The following is a 17192-nucleotide window of genomic DNA, read 5'->3' on the forward strand; positions in this document are numbered from 1 at the left end:
TGTGGAGAATATTAGCTGCTAATGAAGAGATTCACACACACACACCCCTCCCCCCCTCCCCCGTGTGTTTTTTTTCCTTGCAGGAACAGAGAGCCAATGCCTGGAAAACCTTTGAAATAACCAGTCTTTGCTGTTCCATCTACTCCACAGCAATGTGTCGGCTGGACTGTTGCTGTTACCCATACTTGTTGGTGCTCTTTTAACCCTCTGGTCCAGTGTGATATGTAGGTATATCTTGACTAAAAAAAAACAACCAACACCAGAAATCTATTATAACCTTGGTCTAGAGGTTTATAAGATGTATTCAGTCTTCTGTTCATTTCCCAGTACTGTTTCTAGAAGTTTTTAAGGGTTGCTATTCACAAAATATTCCCCCAAACAAAATCCAGCTCCAGTAATGCTAGTGGGAAATTTTCCATTATTTTACAAAAAATTTACACTTACAAAAATGGATTGTTGGATAATTTCAGGTGGGGTCTTACTCAAGAAGGAAGTAAGGGTTTTTTTGGGGCAGGTGGAGATCTGAGAGTGTCAAGAATAGAGGAGAGAAGAATATTAAAGTGTGAGTTATTATTTTCTCCAAAATCTGCATTCATTTTTCCTTTCTTTTGGAAAAGTATACATTAAGCAGAATGTTAATATTGCTCTGAGTGTAGGAAGAATGTAAACCAGCAAAAAGAGCAGGGGTGCTAGTGCCTTGGTGGTAGCCCAGGCTAGATATCCTACTAATCTCTTCTGCCCTTAAAAATCTATGAAACAGTCTGAGACTTACATAGCTCCAGAAAGTAGCTGTCTTATTTATCTATTCCCAGATATTGATGAAGCTCAGGCATGCCAGATCCTTAAACTTTTTTCCAGTGGTCTAAGAACATACACTTTTCCTGTCACTTGGGGTGGAGAAGTGATTGCATGGCAGTAATTTTGCAAGTATCAGGATATTAACTGATCATAGTAACCGATGTGCATGGCCTTACATGGTAGCAAGTCAAGTAATTTGACTTTTTCTTGAAAATGAGTGAGCTCAGTGCATCCATGGTTAACCTACTACATGTTGTTGATGCTGTCTCATTTTTTTTGTTTAGCCTCCATATTTTTCAGTGGCACTAATTTAAATCATGCTTCCAGAAATAAGTCTAGCATTAAGGTTATTATGGAGTGACAGATGGGAAAAGAAAACTGTGTTCTCTGCCTTCAATATTTCTCCAGTTGGTGTCCATCTTTAAAATAATTCAGTGGTTGTTCCTCTCAACAACTGACACCAGTGTGGCTGTTTTGAGATTTCTTCAGCCTGAAATACGCAGAGTACATCTCCAGTAATGGCACTGGATGCAATAGTCTTCATGCCTCTCCCTTTCAAATATAACTTAAAGATCCAAATTCTCTTTAAAAAAATGAAGAAAAAAAATACCACCTTTTTAATTATAAAACTCTTTTTCAAAGATCTTGAACTGATCCTGTAGACTCAGTTTCCTTTTGTGGAAGCAGCTGCAGTTACAGGGACATTGTCAGTATCCTACAGACAGAAGAACTGTGACGCAGACAACTTGGCTGTTAGGTTAACATAACACACCAAAGTTGTAGTTGGGTATGTCCTGTGGCACAGTAGATCCAAAGTACCAGTTTGAGAATGAGTCTCTGGAAAGGATCATTTGTTGTGGCTGGAGTGACAGCATTGGTTTTCTAGCCATTGAGGTTGCAGAAAACTTTTGAGTATAGCTGATGCAGAAATGTCTGCTGGCAGCCTGAGCCAGCAAGTCACCTTTCTTATCTATTATTGATACAACTGTTATTGAGTGTCTAGATGATGAACAACAGAGGTAACAGAGCTCTTCTGCCAGTTCATGCTTGTGTAGCTCTGGAAGAGTTCTTCACAAACACTTAGGGAAAGCTTCCTTTGTCATTTTGCTCTCTGTCCTCACCTGAGACATGAGGTTCTGAGACAACTGACTTATCAGTTGAACTGTGGGGTCTATCCTTAGCCTGCTTTAAATATAAGAGAATTTGACTTTCGTCCCTTTCACTGAGACTAAGGCTAAGTCTGGTTGTGGGCTAGCTTGGGCTATTTTGATCCTTAGAATTTGGGGTTGGAGATAATTCATTGATATAAAGCTGTTGCAGAAATTTTGTTCCATGCTCAGCTAAAATCAAGATTCTTGTGTAGTCAGTTCATCATCCTTAGACTGGGATTCAGATATGTATAACTGAGAGCAGATTTGAGTTCCACTCTTCCTCCCCTCCCATCTTGTAAACATCTTTAATAGTGACTAATGTGTTAAATGTAACAGTATGAGAATTAGGATGATCAGTGCTCTGGCACCAACTGTGTGTGTTGAGGGACTCTGTCAAGAAAAGGAAGCTTCCCACTCATGTTTCCTGTGTTACAGTTTTTCTTTACCAAATCCTGGCTCTACGGAGCCTGGTAGAGGGCAGGACTTCTAAATTGGTCTCAATAGGGAGGACTACAGTAATACCTTTAAGGTATGAACACCTGTCCTCTTAAGAGTCTCCTTCAAAGCATGCAAGGTGATGCTATCATCAGACATTGGATTTGAATACTCAGCTTACTGGAAGGTCTGTAACCTATTGCTTGTGCCTTGAGCTGTTGAGCCATTTCAGGCTCCCAAAGCCTGAGGGAGGGAGGAATAACTTAGTTGTGAACTGAAGTTTATTTCTGGGGCGCGCTTTGACATATAACAAGTTAGACCTTGGGGAATTTAAACTGATTTAATCCATCATTAATTTATTTCCCAAGCAAGATTACTAATGCAGTCTGAGTGGCTGCTTGACAAGGACACATCAATCTGTTTAAGTTTAGTAATGTCTTTCTACCAGTGACAGCAACTGTCAGAATTGATACACCCTCCCTGCTAAGATGAATTAGGTTTTTTCCTATCTTTTCAGCTTTTTCTTATTTAGACTTCTCCATAGTGTGCCAGGCAGATTGGACAGCTGTGAGCTAAGTAATCCATTACCCTCCGGAGAAGCCTAAAAGGCTTCTAAAAGGACTTACTATATAAGATAGAAGAGCTCAGCGCAGTTAGCTGACATGTGTAGAGAGAAATGCACAAGAAGCTGGTCTGAAGATCTTTGCTGTATATACACCTATGACCTAAAAATACTTGCCAGGGGTGAGCCTAGGTTGCAGGCTTTTCTTGGTTTCCGTAAGTAGAGTAAGCATCCTTCAGATTTCCTTTATGAAAAATCATTCCTCTAGTTGTCTTATTTCCCAGCTCCTGCAGTTGTTATGTTACCAGCTCAACTTGCAACTCCATTGCACAGCTGAATGAGGAGCACACTGGTAAGGACAAAGTAGCTATACTGGTGTACGGTCCCCATTGCCACTGTGGCTGCAGCAAGTACTGCATTCCATCCACTATCTTGTGTGTGTGGTAGTTTTTCTGTTTATTTTTTAAATGAGCTCTGCTACATAGTGATCTTTTTCTTTTCCATTTCATCAAAGATGGGTAAAATGAGAACAAGAAAGAAGTCACTTCAATGAGAACTTTCTACAGAATATATGAAATCACATTTGTTCTGAAAAGGATCAAAAAGAAAGGGTATTTTGTGTGGGAAATGCTTTGGTTTAGGGTGCTAGTTGAAGCAGTTTATGCCTCTGAAATCTCTTCTAAAGTAAACATCGACCTCATGTACCAAAGGTGGGACTCATTGAAGCAGGGGCAGGTGACATTGCACCATATGGTTCCTTGAGCATGGAGAAAGTCCATTTGCTTAGTTCTGTTGCAGGAGAAGGGTGACTCAAAGCAAGGAAATTACAGCCACTGGAATGCACTGCAGTGTGAGATTTTGCTTTAACACTTTGACTTCATCACTGACTTCAGTTTCCTGCAGAAAGATGGGCCTTCTGAAACTCTGTAGTTTGACAGCAGTTTTCTATGAACTGTCACTGCTCTTCACTGAGTGCAGAGTGTATCTCCTGGTCTGTATATACTGCTGTACACCGTCACCATTCCATATTGTAAACAACAAAAAGCTGGCATGTGTATTCTTGGATTTTGCCTAAAATATGTGTGACCTGGCTATATGTATTTGCCAAGTTTACTATTTCAGGCTGAGGGAAAGAACCCTCTATAAAAGTGTGACTTATTCTGAAATAATACAGGGCTTGTTTCAGGGTCCTGAGGTCCACTTATTATGAATGTGAAGTTTAGGTAATATTGCAAATGGGGGTTTGCTTGCTTTATACCATTGGATAAGGAAGGCCTCACTTTTATTCTGTGCTGGCTTGTAGGCATATCCACTTTGAGACTGGCTAGTTTTATTTAGAGGGCTTCTTAAGAGAGGATTGTACTTTAAAAGAAGAGACAGTAACTAACTGTATCTTTAACAACTTTTCATTCAACAAAATGTAAGTAGGTTCTCAAAGGAAAGCAGCTGTTAACATTTAGAGAGTTACATCTTCTGGCAGAAAACAACTATTGCCAAATTGCAAATGATACCTGAAACTCTGAAAGTCTGATGAGCTGGAATCCACTGATATTGTATTAGTCTTTATTGCTATATGTACATTTCCAGCTTGTGTTAATAAGATAATGACCAACAAAACTATCTTAAGAGCTCCCCCACCCCAGCCCAGCCAACTTCATGATTTTCAGGGTCCTTCCTTGTGGCTTCTTGGCGTTCTTGTCTTAGGCAGTTCTGTAATCCTTTCTAGTTTCAATTGTGCAACTTGGATATTTGATTTTTCTTCTGCTTGTGCTACCATTTCCCTAGGGATGGTCCACATACTCCAAAAAGCAGGAAGGGTTTGAATTTCTATTTGGAGTACTAAAATTTCAGGTTTTGTTCTTCATAAAGAAGCTTTTTTAAAAGACTAAACAAAGAACTGTGTCCCTTCCAGTTATCCACATGCCCTTATCCATGTGCTTCAGCCTCAGGTTGACATAGAAGCTACTTTCTTCAGTCTCTCCAGGGATCTTTGTTCTGTGGTAAGGCAAGCACATGCTTTACATTTAACAGTTTTGTTCACTTTACCATTGAATATGGTGTCCCTAGGAGCTTGCTATGAAACTACTTTAAAACCTGTGCATTCAGTATGAAGAAGAGATGGGGGAGAGAGCACAGACGTCTCAGTACATTCAATTAAGCTATTTTTGTTTCAGAGGGCTACCCGATAGAAATGAGACTGAGAAAAGCAGTCTTCCTGCTCAAGTCAAAAGTTGAGACTGCTTATTGTCAAAACATCCTAAGCTTTGGGTAAAAGCAAGATTCAGGGACCTGTCTTTGAAAATCATGCTGTGTTCAGTTGACCACTGTTTGGTCCTTGCTCTGGCTGACATAATATTCCATGACGCTACCTCTACTTTGCATGAATTTTGTGAGTTGCAGTGTGCATGGGGCTTGAATTTCCTTGGGAGATTTGCTCTTTGCTTTCTGGCAGAAGACAGTTTATCTATGGTGGTAATTGGTGGTATCACTTTAATTTTCCAGGATGCTGCTGTCAGAAATATTTTGCCATTTTAGACAGGTGGTCAGTGATATGTGGATAGGGAGACCTTATCCTTTTAGAAATTCCTGTTTCACAGGTGATCTGATCTTACTAAGAAGCTGGGAATTCATGGTGGAGGTTACACTGTGGAGAGGTGCTTCTCTGCCCATCTGCCCCATTCTCTTGTAGTTCAGCCCTTTACCCACTCCGCACATGATCACATAGGCACTAGCCTGCAAAATGTCATTAACTGCAGTAGTTTCATGAATTCTAGGTGACGGGGATTCTCTGCTCTAGAATGTTGATGTGGCTTATCAAGAGGAAATAAATAAGAGTCTATAGCCTGGTGCCAGTGTAGCAAAACCCAGAAGCAGGTTGCTGAATCTATACTGACATAGCAGGTTGAGATCTACCTTGTGAAGAACAAATTTGAGTATGTGAAACATTTTCAGTCTGCAATGAACAGATCCTTTCAAAGCAGCAAATGTTAGTAGCATGAATTGTTAGAACTGGAAGGTCAACTTGTAAACCTCCACGATGCAGAGCTTATTTCCTAGCTGAGGTATTTTCAATCTCAATTATTACTGTTGTACTTTATTTGTAGTAGTTTTTGCACGTTCTGTGTTCAATGAAAAGTGTAAAATTTAATTAATTTACATTAATACAAGCTGGCTCCCTGGGTTGTTAGAGTGGTTTCTCCAAACAAAGCATCTGTAGGAGAATGTATTATTAAGGGGCAAAGCTAGGGAAGTTATGCTGTAACAGATATAATGAAAAATAATACAACTGGCTTTTCTGTTCTATGGAGAAGGTTGCAAAGGTCATATGATGAGTTGTCTTCTATTGATTGAAATCCTGGATTGTCTTTCGCATGAGACACTAATGGTGCTACTCAGTAATATGGATCTGGAAGCTGACAAGGAGTAACTAGGATTCATTTTGATTGCCAATGTTATGATGCTCCAATGTGTCTCAGGTTTGGCTGTTGCCAAACTGATTGGAGAACATGTAACTGCATGTTTAATAGAGCTATGAGTGAAAATAACTGACTGAAACAACTTTTTCTGCTGAGCAGAAGATAATGGTTTGGACCCAGCTTCCATTCCAGGGTGGTTCAGTGCAGGAGTAGGAACTGCTGATTATGTTCTTCATGGCTTAAGTCTTGCAAGTCCCAGTTCTTACTGCATTTTATCTGTCTTATTGTGTGTATGACCTAAAGAATGCTAGCTGGAAGTCCTTTAAAATGTCAAAAATCAAACTAAAAAAGTGGAGAAACAATGAGTTCTAAATAGTGTGTTCATTCTTGTTCCACCTGTGTTACTGGACAAGAGCTTCCTGTGATCTCTTTTTTAACTTTTCCATAGATTTTGTTCACTTTGAAGATACTATGCCACCAGCTATGCAGAATTCCCAAACTGGAATATGTTGTGTTCATTATACTTGGGCTCAAGGTGAAAATTAATCTGAATTCTGGCAACATTTGAACTTGGGAAGCAAAAGGGCTCAGATTCCTTGCTAGGGAAACTGCCTCTTGGATTAAAAGGTAATCCTGTTGCCTTACAAACCAAAATTAGCTGTTCTCCTTTAGGTGTGTCCCTGGGAGCTTTTGTGTACTGACAATCTCTGGAAAATGGGCCATTTTCTTCAGTTGCAGAAGTAAAGATCTAGAACTTCAACCACCTCATTGCTGTAGGCTGTAACCAGAAATTAAAGGGTCAAGGAAGAGTAAGATGCAATGTGAAATGACACTTTTGCAAGGGATGATTAGTTATGGAAACCAAGGAGAATCATGTATGCATGCTCAGAGTATGGTTATTCTAGAGAAAAGGTAGTTTGATCAGAAGTGTCCAGTGTGAGAGAAGGCACGGATGAGGCAGGTGCATGACCAGCTCAAACTTTTCTTGCTCAGAAATGTGGAAAGGAAATGGGCTTAATCAAAGAGCGGGGCTTAAATTTGCTGTATCCATTACCTTTGTCTCCTTTTCCTTACTTTCTTCATTGCCTTTCCCCTTTCACTGGTGTTTATGTCCCTTACAGGGTCTGATACTACTGCAAGGCAATCAGGTGAATGAGCTGCCACCTAATCCTGATGAACCAGGGAAACACCTCTTTGAAATTGCCCCAGGTATGCCATCATTTTCTTGTACTTTCAACATAGCCATCTCATTCCCATCTGTTGTCATTAATGATAATTTAACTGTACTAATCACTTCTAAGTGTTCTGATACATTAGTTAGATTATCTAGAGAGATTGGGAAGTGGGACTTGATAGACTATGTAGTGTTCTTTGTTTTGGATTTAACTGCTGCCATGGTACCTCATGAAAATAGTAGTTGAGATACATAATGCTCCTTGATTTTTCTGTGTGGAAGGGACTCCTGCCTGGTGGTCTCCCAAGCTTGTGGTTTTCTGGTTGTTGTGGGAGAAGCTGAAGCTGACATGGAGCACAGCACAGAACTTAGAGAAAAAGGGTAGGCAGTATCTGGATGTAATTTCATTCTTGTATACTAGTCCCCCACAATTGGGGGTGGAGGTAGGGAAAGCAGCAGATCGGTGGGTGGAGGGAGAAGAAGAAGAGTTTTTAGAAGTTCCGACCTGTTTCACTTTTATCCAAAAGTTTTAAGAGAATAGATGATCTGCCATGAAAGAGAAGCTGACATTTTGTTAAGTAGAAAAAACTAATGACCTGTCCAGCATAGTCTAAATGTAAAACTTTTGAAACTGTTTTAACTCCCATGTAAATTCTACCTGTGGACTGGTTTGGTATCTCCAGGGTATACTTAGAGTTAAGTCCCCTGTTGCAGCAAAAGAGCAACTGAATTTACTTTATTCAGTTCTGTTTGTACTTGGGAGAGGATCATCCCTGCGCATAGATTTGAATGCAGTATATTTTGGACATAGTTTCAGGTGGCAGGATCTACAAAGAAGAAGGCTGTTGCACCACTAGCAATGTTAGACCAGAGCAATAAGAAAGAACTGGATTAGTCCTTCCACAGCCATCTCCCAATACGTGAAGACTGAGTTCCTGGAAGCAAGGAGGGAGACAAATGTGACTATGGTAAAAATTATGTCACTGCACTGGCTCAGTCATGCTTTATTTCATAGTAAATTTCTCCTGCATGGACTACTTGTCCATACTTCTTGGTATTGTCTGTTTCCCCGCAGTGTTGGTGCTATTGATAGGGTAGATAACAGTATTTTTTTTTTTTTAATAAAATGGACAGCACAGGGAACATCTGTCCTTATAGTTGAATGTTGGTGTTGTGGAGGCAGGTGTACTTTTACCTGTGTCTTTGGGGTCTTTTTTCTTACTCTCTAATCAGGCTGGCTTAAAATGCCTGTGTTGCACATGTATCTTGACACAGTATCGGGCAGTGCAAGGAGAATGGGCAGTACTGCAAAGTTTTCAATTATATAAGCAGGCAGGTTTTGCATTAACTTAGTCACGACATTCTGTTAGACACACAGGAAGCTACTTGGGGAGAAGACGTTTGTTTTGGTTTTCTCTTCCTTACAACTGCATGCTATCTGTTAATGCCTCCTTTTTCTTATACTGGACCATGCTTTCATAGGCAAGGCCCCACAAACAGCAGGGCACTGGGCTCACAGTGTTCCTTGCATAGATGATCTCGTAGGAGGTTGCATTCACAGTCTGAATGTGACACATCTTATGTGCGGTTTTCCAAAGATTGTGCGCTGTGTAGTTGTAGAAGGACTGTGGACCTGGGATGCGAAAGCACTGGAGTGGTTGTGACTGTGAATGATCCCACGTGTTCTGTCAGTGACCTGAGATATTTAACTGAGCCACAGACCAGCTTGGTTGTTTCCGCAGATTTGAGTTTGCCCCCTGATTCAGGGTGGGAAAACGGTCATTCTGCATTTCTTGCCCAACCTGTCATGTTGTATTACTGTAGGCTGCAAAAGAATTGTCCTGAACTGCAGGTGGCTGTTTCTTCAGTGAAGCTGGTAAAGTAATGCCATGTGGCTACTTGAAAGAGGCTATCCAGAAGGGTGGAAAAAAAAAAATTACTCTGTTCACAGCACAGTTGTGAGTCCCAGGACACCTGTGTTCAGCTTGTGGTTTTGACATTGTCCTTCTCTGTGTACCCTGGGAAAACTATCCAGTCTTAACACACCACTGTCCTGCTGCAAAATTGAAATGTTTTGCCTCCCTTGTAGACCTAAATCCATTCACATTTGTAGCAAACTTAGTTGCTATGTGGATATGTGGATAGCAAATACTGAAAAATGCTATAAATAGTCAACATGGAATGTGACTCAGCACAGACGTCACTGGAAAATGTGGCCTGAAGAGTTCCCCATTCTGTTCACAGTACACTTATTCTGTGCTGGTTTTGGCATAAATGCCTTTTCTTTTTCGCATGTGTTCTGTAATGACTGGTTGGTTGCCAGCCAGGCTGCCAACTGGTGGTTGCCAGCCTGCAGAACACCCACGTAGTGAACAGCTCTTAAACAGATGCCAGATAGGAAGGGGAGCACAAATGATCTTGCAGGACCCAAATAATTATTTTCCATCACTTCCTGTCCTCCCCTGTGTCAGATGTATGGCCATGATCATACCTCTACCTAACTGTGCCTCAGTTCTCCCAGTGTAAACTAGGACTATACAGTTTCTATAGGGATGATGAGATTTTATTTTAAGTCATCTTAACTAAGTTGGGGATCTTGTGAGTACAGGTACATTCCATAGCTGTGAATATATATATATATATATATATATGGGATTTTACTGTGCTAGTAAGCAGCAGGCTTTAACTGACAAAATTACAAATGGAGTGCAGCATTCCTAAAATGTTCCCGTAGTGTCCTGTGATACCAATTTGTATGGCAAAGAGGAGAAGCTGAGATCTCTCAGCAAGGAAATGTTCAAAGCTTTAAGTCTGTGGTACCAGTTACCTCCAAAAACTTATTTCATTATCAATAGCTAAGGCTTTCAGCATCCTTGCTGCTGGAACTGTTGCTGAAATCTTCTCACCTTTCCTCTGCTGTAGGCTGTGTAAAGCTTGGCTGTGGGAGCTGCTTCCTCAGAGTGCAGGGACTAGAGCAACAGCATGTCCTGCGCTGTAACAGAGCATGTATTGATTTTCTGCTGAGTAACAAGAACTAATGATGGGCATTGTGTATTATTCACGTTTCACCAAGTTAATTTCTAAGCTGTATAGTGCAGCTGGGAGAAGGGTTAACTAGGGACATGAGAGACTGTAGAACAGTTCTACAGTCAAACCAGTGTTAGAGCTGGTGGCACAGGACTTCCTGAAATACCTCCTGTGGCAGAAATGTCCTCTGTCCTCTTCTCTGGGAAAAGTAAATGTAATTTTCTGAACCCTTTTAAACATGTTCATGCTTTCCTTCCTCACAGCTAGTGAAGTTCAAAGCAGAATGGCAGGATAAGCTGTGGGTTCAAGTTGCTCTTGTTCTGGCACTCATTAGCAGGTGGTGGGAGTGTTTGTATAAAATTATCAGGATAGTATGAGGTCAGGTGCAAACCTTTAACCATTTAGGGTAATCATCACACAGCCGCTGGTATTTCCTGAAGGAAATAACCACTGTATGTTGCTTGGGAAGAGGAGTCAAAATCTGTTAACACAATCAACAGCTGATTCATTACTAGGGCAACAAAGGAATCATGTGTAGCCTAGTGTTACAGTATATCTCAGAGTGGTGTAATGCAGTGTGTAAGATGGACAGGAATGGATTGCTGACAGTGTCTTAAGGAATATTGATGGCTTAAATGCTCCTGAGGTCTCACTTTTTAGGAAGCTGATGCTTTTAATGCTCTGCAGCAAATAATCTGCCTAGTTTTATTCTCTGGCTTTTGCACCACTGTGAGATGAGATGCTCAAGTTTCTCTGCACAGTCAGAGATAATTCTCTGATATAGTAAGGTTTTCAGAGTCAAGGGAGTGGTAAAAAGGTTCAAAAGTTAGGAGGTGAGAAGTGCCGTCTTTTTATAGGTATGGCAAGGTTTATTACCAACTGACTGGAGAATAGCTTTTCTATGTAGAAAACCTGGTGACTTTTAAGGAGATTCTTCTACTCTGCTTCAGACTGGGTTTGATTGATCTATTCATGAAGAGCAAGAGGGAAAGGGCATAAATACAAACAAGAAATTTTCCATGGATTACCTGACACCTCTTTGGCTAACATACTCTCCAGTGCTGCAGGAGAACCAAGTTTCTATACCACTGGGCTTAGACCAGGAACCTGAATCTGTCTCCTGCATAATGGGCAAGTACCTTCAGTAGCTACTGTTCCTTTTTTATTTTTCTGGCCGAGATGGTTTTGCTTCATTTTTTTATTATGAAATCATTCTAGATTAATGCTGTAGTCCAAAGAAGATGTGCCTTTCTCTGTTTCAACAACCTGGTATGTTATGGTGGAAAGCAGCTTGAAAAATTCCAGGCCAAAACTCATGGTACACATCTTGGTGTCTGCTTATCACTGATGACACCTAGTTTCTGTTTCTTGCTTAGCACTTTCTGCCAAGGTGAACAGTGACAGCTTTTTAGCTGGGTCTTTCTGTGAAATAAACTTATCACAAAACTCCATTCTTAGTTTGATTTCACTGGAAACTGTTGATGAAGGGGTTGATCTTGGTTTCCCCCTTTCCCCTTGGCTTCTTCCCCAGTATCTAATCACATCTCTCACTTCAGCTCTTATGACTGAAAAAAACACGTTGCTTTTTGTGCTCCAACTGAGTACCACCAGCAGCCTTCTCTTTAGTGAGGCAGTTGAGTCTTCTTCAGAACTGTTGTCTCAGGCTTTTTGCAGACAGCCAGAGCAAAGATGACTGCCTGTGCTTGACTTACATGTAGAAGATTATTTTCAAAACTTTAGAAGTCAGAGCTCTATGGCATGCTCTTCAGTTAAACACTGAGCTCAGTATAGGCAGCTTGCCCTTGTGAAAGGGACCTGCATTCAACAGTGACTCCTTTAAAGTTGGATTAGTGGTTGCATTCTGCCAGGTGTTAACTGGGGCACAGTAAAATGTCTCATCCAGGAACTTTTGTGCAGGGTTTATATAAAGGCTATTTCACTGCCTTGTTTGTGCTATATAACAAGTAGGAAAGCAAGACAAGTAGAATCAGAAGGCGAGAGTCCTATCTTACAGGGACAATAACTGTTGACTACTTGTTCTGTAGGGAGGAGGTCAGCGTCATTGGTAGCATCTTACAGAGCAGCTGGACAGGCAGCTTGTTTGTCTTGTCCCGGTAGGTTGAATGATGCCTACAAAGCAGTCTACTCTGGTACACTTCTGTGTCCCAGGTGATCAACACTAATTAAGTTATTTTTGTGGACTTTTTATCTCAGTTCCTGTTGAGATGGTATGTAATTAAAATACCTGGAGGGGAAATCAGAAATTCAGACAATAAAAATTATTCCATGTTCTGTATTATTCAATGCAAATTGCAGTTTTAACTAACAGTAGGAAACTGAATTTGCTGCTGGTAATTGAATTTTCTCTTGAAGTCTACAGCTGATAACCAACTGTGCATACCGAAATACATGATAATGTTGATATTTGAGAGGTTTATTTAGGTTCCTGGGATTTGACATTCAGCATATTGACTAGGGAAATGGCAGCAAAGTAAAGTAGTTCTAGGTTCTACTAGAAAGAATGAGACTATGTAGTTTCAGCAGTGCACTGTGGAAACACTTTGCAAATGAGAGCTGTGGGACATCACAATGTCCGTGGCATTGCATGGACCTGCAGGAGAAGTTTGATGGTCTTGGCTTTGCAGTGGAGGGCACTGTCTGATCTGTGCCTAACACTTCTAAATGTCTGGAGTGCAGCTGAGGCCATGCAAATATTTGTATGTCACTAAAAGTGATAGCTGTGTTTTGGAACATGAGGTAGACTCTGCATTTATTAAGGAGGGAGAAACCCAAAATACCTTCTCTGAACTGTCTTTACAAAGCAGTGCCCAGAATGCTAAAATTGCATGCTGCCTTTGCAGTCACAGAGTCTTTGCACAAAGATAGTGAGTGACAGGTACCTCTGCTTAGATTTGCCAGCTGCAGAGTCTCCTTTTATATGCAAGATAAGTGCAGCCTGAGTCTCCTTGGAAAAGTGTATTCTGCACTTCCATGCCTGAAAATTGTTGATACGTTCTTCTATATCTTATCCTTGCTCTGTCTGCTCCTGGGCACTAGATGGTGCTGGTTATGGCATATGTCTTGAATCACTTGAGTGCAAGTTCATTCTGTAAGAAGAAATTAGCCACTGTAATATTCATTGATGTCTGCTCAAAAGCAAAACAGCAAGCAGGAGTTCTGTAACAACGTTATTGCCCAGCCTGTGAAGCTAATAGTGTGCAGACAGAATATAGCATTGCATGCATTTCTGCACATTTGCACTGCCATTGGCATCTTAGTCTGAATCCACAAGATACAAGTTACTGAATGCTATCAGCTGCTGTCACAGATGCCAAAATCAACAGTCTTTGAAAACATTCAAGTTAAAATTGTCTGCTAATCTTAAAATGAAAAAAGTTTTTTTGTGGAAGAGCAAAGCACATTCTATATAGATATGTACAGTAATGACTGTGTGGTGAAGCCGCTTGAACCTAGGCCTCCACTACTTCAGGTTGATGTACTGACCCAGGGGTTCCTGGCTATTTTGTGGCATCTGACTGTGTTCCACCTCCCCCATTCTGAGCCTGATAAACTTATTTTTCAAAACATACATCTTCAGACTTTTCCAGTTTTAATGAATTGACATATGCTGCTTCCATCTGGGTTTGGGGGTGAAGGAGCTTGATCAAACCTCCCACTGCATTGCTGCTTAGGGATCTGCCAGAAAGACCAAAAGTTACTAATTGCCTTCTTCAGGGTAACTCCTTTTCCTAATTCTACTGAAATTCTTTTATCCAACTGAAAAATAGGTTTTTGTGGCCTATCCACACCTTGACAACTTCATTTAGCATCAACAAGCTGCCAGTATTTCTAGGCTTGTTATACAAATGGATTTGAGTTGAACAACTATTCCCTGAGTATGTTAATGGAGGCCCTGGCTTCCCTCATGCAGATGCTAGACACTAACAAGTCAAATTTTCTGCAAGCAAGGCCTCTCTGCTTACTGGTCTCCTGACTGGTATTTTCCCTGAATATTCTACTGTGTCACTAAATACTTCTGAAAAGAGAATGTGAAAAAAGGGATTGAACTTTGCCTCTGAATTCATGTAACCTCACTGATTTCAATAGTGTTGTGTTCAGCCCAGTGGTATTACCCCTAAAACTTGACCAATACACTATTGCTTACTTCAGGTGAAAGTCTTCAGACTGCATTCAGACTTTTGTACAGAAAGTTTATTAGGCTCTTCTTTCCCCCTGAGGGCTATGAGGCTCTCTGATAGTTAAGAATGTTTTGGTTCACCTTATGTTATCAAGTTCAAACGTCTTGAGGGGCATCAGGAGGCACCTGCAGCTTGTAAATTGCTTTTTGCTTTGGTGTTTTTCCCTAGCATATGCAATGCCCAAAGCTTATGTTTTCATTTGGCAAGCAAGGATCCTGCTTCATGAAATAAACAAGATCCTGCCTTTGTTTCATTAGAAGTGTTTGATCTACTCAAAATTATACTGTCTACATCCCTCAGTGCTCTGAGGCCCTGGGCAGTTGAAAGTAGGCCTGGAAACAGGCTGTGACAGCATACATGTTCTGTTGTCCTGGAATTTGCATCTCTAAGAGAAACTCTGCATCTAATTCCTGATCTGTAGCACCTAGCTGTCTTCAATGCACACACTGGCTTTCAACAAGAATGCTGGTTTTTACAACTTCAATTGTAACAGCATGAGTCCTGCTGGGAAAGGAGCATAAGGTTTAAGGACTTTCATTAATAGCTTTTTCTGCTAGTGCAGATCATTAAGACACAACCTTTGAGTGTTCTTGGGAAATTTTCCTTAAGTCCATTGTATTCCTCAGAGTCAAATATGTCTGCACAGCATTTTGTGTAGGCTGCACTTTGGGTATAGAAACGTGGCTCTGCAAAATGATGGCATGTTGTTGCTGGAATGTACAAGGCATCATTTGATCCCATCAGGTTGGCTTTTTAGTGCAAATTAGGTAAGATTTTGAATTTTTCCTGCTGGGACGTTCCAGGGTAAGCTCTGCTGTTGAGTATTTCGCTTTAGGGATAATATATTAAGCCCTAAGCATGTGTAGTTAATAGAGATTTTTATTTTTTTAAGCATTTCTGTGCATTAGCAGCTTTGTTCCATAAAGATATGCTTATTGAATGGTCAACATAATGAGTTATATAGTACTTTCCCAATGTTTATTGCCAACTTGTCAAAAATCAAGTCTCAAGTGCTCTCTTGCAGCTTGTGTGCTCTGATGCTACTGTTGCAGGTTAAGCTTTGTTCAGCCCCAGAAGCCCCTGTGTTCCCATTTGCAGTAATGAGGGGTGAATTCTCCACAAGACTTGTGCAATGTTTGGGATCCCTGAGGCTAAAAAAGTACTCTAGTCCAGTAGGTTAGTATGAAGCAATTAAAACAAGACACATGATATATGGCGATGTAGTTCATAGCACACAGCAAATTCTAGTGGTACTAAAAATAAGTATTAGAGGTCAACATCAACATGAAGAAAGAAAACATCAAGCTAAAAGGAAGTTTACTGCTTAGGCACCTGTCCCAAAAATGTTCAACTCACAAATGTGAGTTGATCTCTAAGTCTTGTGGGATTGGGCCTTCTATTTGAAGTTCATCTGATTTGCCTTGAGCAGTTCAGTGGGTTAATTCTTGTCCCTAGCTGATTGGCACAGTCATGTTAAATTACAAATATAATGCATTTGAAATTAATTTGCAGGGTTGTATTGGTTGTGTGAGCTGGAGATGCAGTCAGGGTTGCTCACTCTCTTCCTTCAGTATTTCCAGAGACTGATTTGCTCTCATTTTTCTTCAGCTTTTAAGGGTCAGCGTGTCTGCTGGGCCTATTTTCTTTAGCTCTGATACTAGGAGAAGTAAATTACTGAATTTTGGATGGATGGATAGATGATGATTCTTTGTTAAAGTGGTTAAAATTTTTAATACTGTCGATCCTGAACCTGTCAGTGGATGCATATATCTGCTTGCAAGAGTTCATGCTTTATAATAGCAAGTATAAAGATGACATCTCTTTGTTTTTAAATGTAAAAATTTTTGTGTACCTGCTATGCTCCTGCTGTAACATCTGCAACACCTAATGACTTGAGGTTTACTCTGGCTTCCTACGTGCTTTGAGATGCTGTGGATTTGATCTCTGTGGTGTGTGCAGCAGGTATAGGCTATGCAAAATATAAAGAAACACACACTCTGAAAATGCAGCAGTCACGTTGTATCTGCTGAAAAGAGGCCCAGAAGCAGGACTGGTCTCTAAACCAATGCAGGATGGCACATAGGTGAAAAAAACAGAAATATTTGCTCCCCAGACTGCTCCAGAAGGGAATTCTGACACACACAATTTAAAAAAAAAAACAACACTTGCCTAAAGCAGGGAGAGGGAACCATCATTAGAAAACATACTATGTACTGAGAATCCTGTAAGGCAGCACTGCTGATGCTATTAAGGTACCTGTTAGTGCTGGTAGCTCAGCTGCTCAGTGTAACATGCTGACTTGAAAATACCAGCTGGAAGTTGTTCTGGGGAGCAAAGGTAAGAAAAATAGAATTAATTTCCTCTTTGTGCAGCCCACACAAAATTGTGTGGGGGAAGGGAGGCAAATCTGATAGTGTGCTCCTCCAGCAT

The 17192-nt window shown here is 40.7% G+C and overlaps 1 protein-coding gene across 8 annotated transcripts in view; it reads left to right on the forward strand.

Moving 5' to 3' along the window:
* The window catches only part of ARHGAP22 (Rho GTPase activating protein 22), a 151545-nt gene that overhangs the window by 21887 nt on the left and 112466 nt on the right, over positions 1-17192 (forward strand). For all 8 annotated transcript variants that reach the window (XR_008824077.1, XR_008824078.1, XR_008824079.1 and 5 more), the window contains exon 3: positions 7484-7571. Coding sequence is in view for 4 of the 8 variants with exons in the window: in XM_056352682.1 (XP_056208657.1) it covers positions 7484-7571 (88 nt within the window). In the remaining 4 variants the exon portion in view is untranslated. The remainder of the gene's footprint in view (positions 1-7483; positions 7572-17192) is intronic.

Source organism: Falco biarmicus, chromosome 9, assembly GCF_023638135.1.
Source record: "Falco biarmicus isolate bFalBia1 chromosome 9, bFalBia1.pri, whole genome shotgun sequence".
In the NCBI taxonomy this organism is placed as follows: Eukaryota; Metazoa; Chordata; class Aves; order Falconiformes; family Falconidae; genus Falco; species Falco biarmicus.